Here is a 7,834-nt window from a genome sequence, read left to right on the forward strand (position 1 = left end):
TACAAAGATTTTGGAAATTTTAAAAATTGGGTGGATAGTAATTCTTTGCAATTTTGATATATTTGGATGCCCCTGTGGATGTTTTATAAGCACTAGAAAATTTAGCCCCTAAAACACCTCTGCTTTCGAGAAAAATTGAAAATAAAAATTTACCGATGCTCCCGGTAAATTTTGATAAATTTCAAAAAGCGCCTACGGCCGTATAATGATAGCTGTGACCATGAAAATCTCAGAATATGTAGTTGTGATCTATAATTTCCAAACGGGAATAGCTAATCGGTTGATTTTAGTCAAGAAACATTGTTTTATAGCTTAATTAATATCTTGACCTTGAAAGGGAGCTATACAACATAAAGACTTTATTATTTACAATTTCATAACTTTAAACTCGATTTCAACCGCGACAACGATCACTGAACATTGTAGGATCGCATATGCTCCCAATATGTTCATTTGAACCAAAGTCATGACCTCATACCAAAACTTTGTATTATCTTTAAGGAAAAAATACCTAGAATTAAAATAGCGACCTTAACAGAACTCTGGGTACCGCATGAGGTCTCGTTTCGCTGTTCTCTTGCTTCTTAAAAGATCAAGTCCAGGCAGGTAATGAATCCAAAAGTGCTCCAATCCTGCTGATAGGTAATGTCACACAGTTTACGTTTATACTGCTTTTCTTTTGTAAATGGTTATTCATGTACATTATGAAGAATATACAAAATAATACAGAATATTCAATAAACATGAAGAAAACTGTTGTTATTAATGATGCAAGTAATTTTGGAGCGAAATATATGAACTAAATATATCTCGTTCTACGAATAATGAGGTTTACTCATATAAAAGAAACGGAAAGTGACTAGTACCTCTCTAAATCCGTTGAAGTTACGTTGATTGGTAGATCATTTACAGCTTCCATCGGTGAAGGAGATTCCTGACGGGGAAAATCAATTACATCATAGAAAATGTCATATTAGTGCGCTATGAAAGGATAGGAACTAAGGAGACATAATGGCAACAATTCGTTTTGGTACGCACGGATGCTCTAGGAGGAATTAGTACGACAAACTTTAAAATACATGCATTGAATGAACACGTTATTGTTTCTCTCAACATAAATAACTGACCAATGTGTGTAATAGTATTGCATGTAATTTTCCATTCTCTATTTTTAGAATTTGAGTCATTTTTTCATGCATAGGTGTGTTGGAAGCAAAATATACTACGGAATCTTTACGATAGGGCTATGTACAAAAGGTCATAATTTTTGCTTTCTACGAATCTTTGTCTTTCATCTCTATGATGACATTAGAATGGGCTGAATGGTTGCTTCCAAACATATATGATTTGCCATTATTTCTATCCAAAGTTTCAATCAAATATATGCTCTGTTCAGATACAACTTAAACATGTAATAACCACTCACTCTCATTTCCCTGTTTTCGTCAATTAGTGAATGACATCTGGATTCCGGTTCTTCAGACGGACGATGGTCAGTCTCCATGGTTTGTAGAACGGGTGGATCGAATCCGCTGTATTGCCACTTCTGGGGTCCATGCGGGGAAGAACAGTCTGTGCCATTTATTGTCACATGGCTCTTCATTGCTTCCATCTGATCTAGCATTGGATCTTCTTCATCTCTGTCAGGATATTTCAGCTTAGCATGATTGAAAGGACTGCGTTCTTCATTGCCACTCTTTTCATTATCATGGGTCCTTGTGAGAAGATTCTTCAAGGAGAGTTCATCGGCTCCTCTCTTCGCATTATCAGCTAGGGTGCATTCATTCCCATCCTCTGCATTGTCTACCTGAGAAGCTAACTCTCCTGTACGTGACTGCGTGTCTGCATCCTTCAGTGATACAGTCACATTTCCTCTGCTGATGAGATTCTGGTAGCCACTGGTTCGGGGATCGCCTGTTTCTTCTTCATCAGGGTCACCTCTACAGGATAAGATGCCTTCTATTGCATTCAGATGACCTGCGTTCACTGCTGCCTGCAGCGGCGTCAAACCATCCATATCCTTCAGATTCATATATGCTCCATTCAATGTAAGGTACTCGACTATGTCCTGGTGTCCTTCTTGTGCAGCGGCTTCTAGTGGTGTCCATCCATCATGATCCTGTTCATTGACATTAGCGTTGTGGTGAACGAGAAATTTCACGATATCCACGTTGCCATTGTAACATGCTGCATGAAGAGGGGACTTGCCGCATTCATTTCTTTCGGTCGCATCATATCCATTGAGGACAAGGAATTTTACCACGTCAACATGGTCATACTGTGTCGCGATGTAAAGCGGGGTCAATCCTTTAAACCTGGTACCCTGAACTCTTTTTGCAAAAAGAAATTTGACAACTTCTAAATGGCCGTTTCTGACTGCAGCATTGAATGGTGTCCCACCTGTGCAATCCGTCTTGTTGACATCGGAACCGTGCTGAATTAGATATTCAATGACTTCTAAGTGGCCACCAGAAGCTGCACCATGGAGAGGAATCATCCCTTTGTCAACTTCTTTGTTCACATCAGCTCCTTTGGATATGAAGAATTCAACGATATGTAAATGACCAAGTACTGCTGCTTTATAGAGTGGTGTCATTCCATCACATATGTTCTGCACTGCTCCTTTGGTCATGAGATATTTAACAGCTTCTAGATGGCCATTTTGAACGGCAACATTAAATGGAGTCATCCCGGTGTTATCTTTTTTGTTCACATCAGATCCTTGCTGAATGAGATATTCCATGACTTTCGTTTGGCCTTGAATAGCTGCAGCGTGAAGAGGAATCTCCCCTTTGTCATTTTCTTCGTTCACATCAGCTGCATTGGATATGAGGTATTTGACGATGTCTAAATAACCAAGTACTGCTGCAGTATAAAGTGGGGCCATACCATCATATCTGTTCTGCTTTGTTACTACAGTCATGAGGCATTTGACGGATTCTAGACGGCCATGTTGAACGGCAGCATTAAATGGAGTCATCCCGGTGTTATCTTTTTTGTTCACATCAGATCCTTGCTGAATGAGATATTCCATGACTTTCGTTTGGCCTTGAATAGCTGCAGCGTGAAGAGGAATCTCCCCTTTGTCATTTTCTTCGTTCACATCAGCTGCATTGGATATGAGGTATTTGACGATGTCTAAATAACCAAGTACTGCTGCAGTATAAAGTGGGGTTATTCCATCATATCTGTTCTGCTTCGTTCCTTCAGTCATGAGGTATTTGACTGCTTCTACATTGCCATATTGAACTGCAGCATTGAATGGCGTCCAGCCCTTGATGTCACCTTTGTTCACATCAGATCCTTGCCGAATGAGATATTCCATGACTTTTAAGTGGCTTTGAGTAGCTGCACCATGGAGAGGAATATTCCCTTTGTCATTTTCTTCGTTCACATTAGCTCCTTCGGATATGAAGAATTTGATAATGTCTAAATGACCAAAATACGCTGCAGCGTAGACTGGCGTCATCCCATCGTAACGGTTCTGCTTCGCTCCTTGAGTCATGAGATATTTGACAGCTTCTAGATGGCCATACTGAACAGCAGCATTGAATGGAGTCCAACCCTCGGCATCTGCTTTGTTCACATCAGACCCTTTCTGAATGAGATATTCCATGACTTTCAAGTGGCCTCGATCAGCTGCACCATGGAGAGGAATATTCCCTTTGTCAGTTACCTCATTCACATCAGCTCCGTTGGAAAAGAAGTAATCCACGATGTGCAAATGACCCAATCGTGCGGCGACATAGAGAGGGGTCATTCCATCATAGCCGTCCTTCTTCGCTCCTTGAGTCATGAGATATTTGACGGCTTCTAGATGGCCACATTCAACAGCAGCATTGAACGGAGTCATCCCGGCGTTATTTTTCTTGTTCACATCAGATCCGTTCTGAATAAGATATTCCATGATTTCTATGTTGCCTTTAAGAGCTGCACCATAAAGAGGGACCATCCCTTTGTTATCTTTTTGGTTTACATCAGCTCCTTTTGAAATGAAGTATCTGACAAGATCGAGATGGCCAAATACTGCTGCGGCATACAACGGGGTCATACTAGCATATCTGTTCTGCTTCGCTCCTTTAGTCATGAGATATTTGACAGCGTCTAGATGGCCATACTGAACGGCAGCATTGAATGGAGTCCACCCATCGGCATCTTTCTTGTTCACATCAGATCCTTGCTGAATGAGATATTCCATGACTTTCATTCGGCCTCGATTAGCTGCACCGTGGAGAGGAATCTTCCCTTTGTCATCTTCTTCGTTCACATCAGCTCCTTCGGAAGTGAAGAATTTGACAAGATCGAGATGGCCAAATACTGCTGCTGTATACAACGGGGTCATCTTAGCATATCTGTTCTGCTTCGCTCCTTCAGCAATGAGATATTTGACTGCTTTTACATTGCCATATTTTACAGCAGCATTGAATGGAGTCGAACCCTTGACGTAACCTTTGTTAACATTAGATCCTTGCTGAATGAGATATTCCATGACTTCCAAGTGGCCTTTCTTAGCTGCAGCATGAAGAGGACACATCACTTTGTCAGTTTCTTCGTTCACATCAGCTCCTTTGGAAATGAAGAGTTTGACGATGTGCAAATGACCAAATTGTGCGGCGGCATAGAGAGGGGTCATTCCATCATATCTGTTCTGCTTCGTTCCTTTAGTCATGAGGTATTTGACTGCTTCTACATTGCCATATTGAACTGCAGCATTGAATGGCGTCCAGCCCTTGACGTCACTTTTGTTTACATCAGATCCTTGCCGAATGAGATATTCCATGACTTTTAAGTGGCTTTGAGTAGCTGCACCATGGAGAGGAATATTCCCTTTGTCATTTTCTTCGTTCACATTAGCTCCTTCGGATATGAAGAATTTGATAATGTCTAAATGACCAAAATACGCTGCAGCGTAGACTGGCGTCATCCCATCGTAACGGTTCTGCTTCGCTCCTTGAGTCATGAGATATTTGACAGCTTCTAGATGGCCATACTGAACAGCAGCATTGAATGGAGTCCAACCCTCGGCATCTGCCTTGTTCACATCAGACCCTTTCTGAATGAGATATTCCATGACTTTCAAGTGGCCTCGATCAGCTGCACCATGGAGAGGAATATCCCCTTTGTCAGTTACCTCATTCACATCAGCTCCGTTGGAAAAGAAGTAATCCACGATGTGCAAATGACCCAATCGTGCGGCGGCATAGAGAGGGGTCATTCCATCATAGCAGTCCTTCTTCGCTCCTTGAGTCATGAGATATTTGACGGCTTCTAGATGGCCACATTCAACAGCAGCATTGAACGGAGTCATCCCGGCGTTATTTTTCTTGTTCACATCAGATCCGTTCTGAATAAGATATTCCATGATTTCTATGTTGCCTTTAAGAGTTGCACCATAAAGAGGGACCATCCCTTTGTTATCTTTTTGGTTTACATCAGCTCCTTTTGAAATGAAGTATCTGACAAGATCGAGATGGCCAAATACTGCTGCGGCATACAACGGGGTCATACTAGCATATCTGTTCTGCCTCGCTCCTTTAGTCATGAGATATTTGACAGCGTCTAGATGGCCATACTGAACGGCAGCATTGAATGGAGTCCACCCATCGGCATCTTTCTTGTTCACATCAGATCCTTGCTGAATGAGATATTCCATGACTTTCATTTGGCGTCGATTAGCTGCACCGTGGAGAGGAATCTTCCCTTTGTCATCTTCTTCGTTCACATCAGCTCCTTTGGAAGTGAAGAATTTGACAAGATCGAGATGGCCAAATACTGCTGCTGCATACAACGGGGTCATCTTAGCATATCTGTTCTGCTTCGCTCCTTCAGCAATAAGATATTTGACTGCTTTTACATTGCCATATTTTACAGCAGCATTGAATGGAGTCGAACCCTTGACGTAACCTTCGTTAACATTAGATCCTTGCTGAATGAGATATTCCATGACTTCCAAGTGGCCTTCATTAGCTGCAGCATGAAGAGGACACATCCCTGTGTCAGTTTCTTCGTTCACATCAGCTCCTTTGGAAATGAAGAGTTTGACGATGTGCAAATGACCAAATCGTGCGGCGGCATAGAGAGGGGTCATTCCATCATATCTGTTCTGCTTCGTTCCTTTAGTCATGAGGTATTTGACTGCTTCTACATTGCCATATTGAACTGCAGCATTGAATGGCGTCCAGCCCTTGATGTCACCTTTGTTCACATCAGATCCTTGCCGAATGAGATATTCCATGACTTTTAAGTGGCTTTGAGTAGCTGCACCATGGAGAGGAATATTCCCTTTGTCATTTTCTTCGTTCACATTAGCTCCTTCGGATATGAAGAATTTGATAATGTCTAAACGACCAAAATACGCTGCAGCGTAGACTGGGGTCATCCCATCGTAACGGTTCTGCTTCGCTCCTTGAGTCATGAGATATTTGACAGCTTCTAGATGGCCATACTGAACAGCAGCATTGAATGGAGTCCAACCCTCGGCATCTGCCTTGTTCACATCAGACCCTTTCTGAATGAGATATTCCATGACTTTCAAGTGGCCTCGATCAGCTGCACCATGGAGAGGAATATTCCCTTTGTCAGTTACCTCATTCACATCAGCTCCGTTGGAAAAGAAGTAATCCACGATGTGCAAATGACCCAATCGTGCGGCGACATAGAGAGGGGTCATTCCATCATAGCCGTCCTTCTTCGCTCCTTGAGTCATGAGATATTTGACGGCTTCTAGATGGCCATACTGAACAGCAGCATTGAATGGAGTCCAACCCTCGGCATCTGCCTTGTTCACATCAGATCCTTTCTGAATGAGATATTCCATGACTTTCACGTGGCCTCCAGAAGCTGCAGCGTGGAGAGGAATCCTTCCTTTGTCATCTGTTTCATTTATATCAGCTCCTTTAGAAATGAAGTATTCCACGATGTCTGAATGACCCAAATGTGCAGCTGCAAAGAGCGTGGTTAATCCATCATAGCTGTTCTGCTTTGCTCCTTCAGCCACGAGGTATTTGACGGCTTCTAGATGGCCCCCTTGAACAGCACCATGAGATGGAGTCCAACCCTCGGCATCTGCCTTGTTCACATCAGACCCATGCTGAATGAGATATTCCATGACTTTCATGTGACCTCGAATAGCTGCACCAATGAGAGGGGTTTTTCCTTTTTCATCTTCTTCATTTACGTCCGCTCCTTGAAGGATGAGGAAGTCAACGATGTGAGCATGTCCTTCTTGAGCCGCTGCATGAAAAGGACGGAGTCCACCTTTACTTGGTTTATTTGGATTGGCTCCCCGTGAAATGAGATCATCAACATCTTCGAGATGACCTTCTAAAGCTGCCTTGTAAAGCTGCGTGTATCCTTCCTCATCAATCTTGTCTATGTCAGGGTTGAATGGTAGCTCTAGTTTGGCATTGGCGTCACTCGGAGGCATTTCTTTCTGTAGTGTGTCATACATTGCATCCCAATCATCATTCGTATCAAGCTCTAAAATTTCCTTGATTTCCGCTGGCTGCAGTGGAGATGAGCATTCTTCCAATAGGATGTACTTGTCATCAGCAGATGTGTCGGTAACGTGGAACACCAAAGCGCCGGGTGATAGCTCTGAATTTTCTTCCTCTATAGCCGGATCAGGTCGCAGTGATGAAGGCGTACTAAACGGAACACTGCTTCGTCTATATGTATGCTCTTCTTGTGCTTTCTTGTGTTCAGTATTCGAGACAACGGATGTATGTTGTGATGGCATCCTTTGCAGTGATGAGATCAGCGGTATCCTGGGTCCATCAACCCTAAACAAAAAGACATATTTATATTGCTGTAATCGAAGTGATATTATACAAAA

At 42.5% G+C, this 7,834-nt stretch overlaps 1 protein-coding gene across 1 annotated transcript; it reads right to left on the reverse strand.

Annotated features, from left to right (window-relative positions):
- Nucleotides 1-859: 859 nt before the first annotated feature.
- Nucleotides 860-7,426, reverse strand: LOC579040. Its single transcript, XM_030998318.1, has 2 exons — nt 1,427-7,426; nt 860-934 (listed from the first exon to the last, which is right to left on the reverse strand). Exons 1-2 carry the CDS (start codon nt 7,424-7,426, stop codon nt 860-862), a joined length of 6,075 nt encoding a protein of 2,024 aa, XP_030854178.1.
- Between the last annotated feature and the right edge of the window lie 408 nt (nt 7,427-7,834).

The sequence above is a fragment of the Strongylocentrotus purpuratus genome, unplaced genomic scaffold, assembly GCF_000002235.5.
Source record: "Strongylocentrotus purpuratus isolate Spur 01 unplaced genomic scaffold, Spur_5.0 spur5_contig_859, whole genome shotgun sequence".
In the NCBI taxonomy this organism is placed as follows: Eukaryota; Metazoa; Echinodermata; class Echinoidea; order Camarodonta; family Strongylocentrotidae; genus Strongylocentrotus; species Strongylocentrotus purpuratus.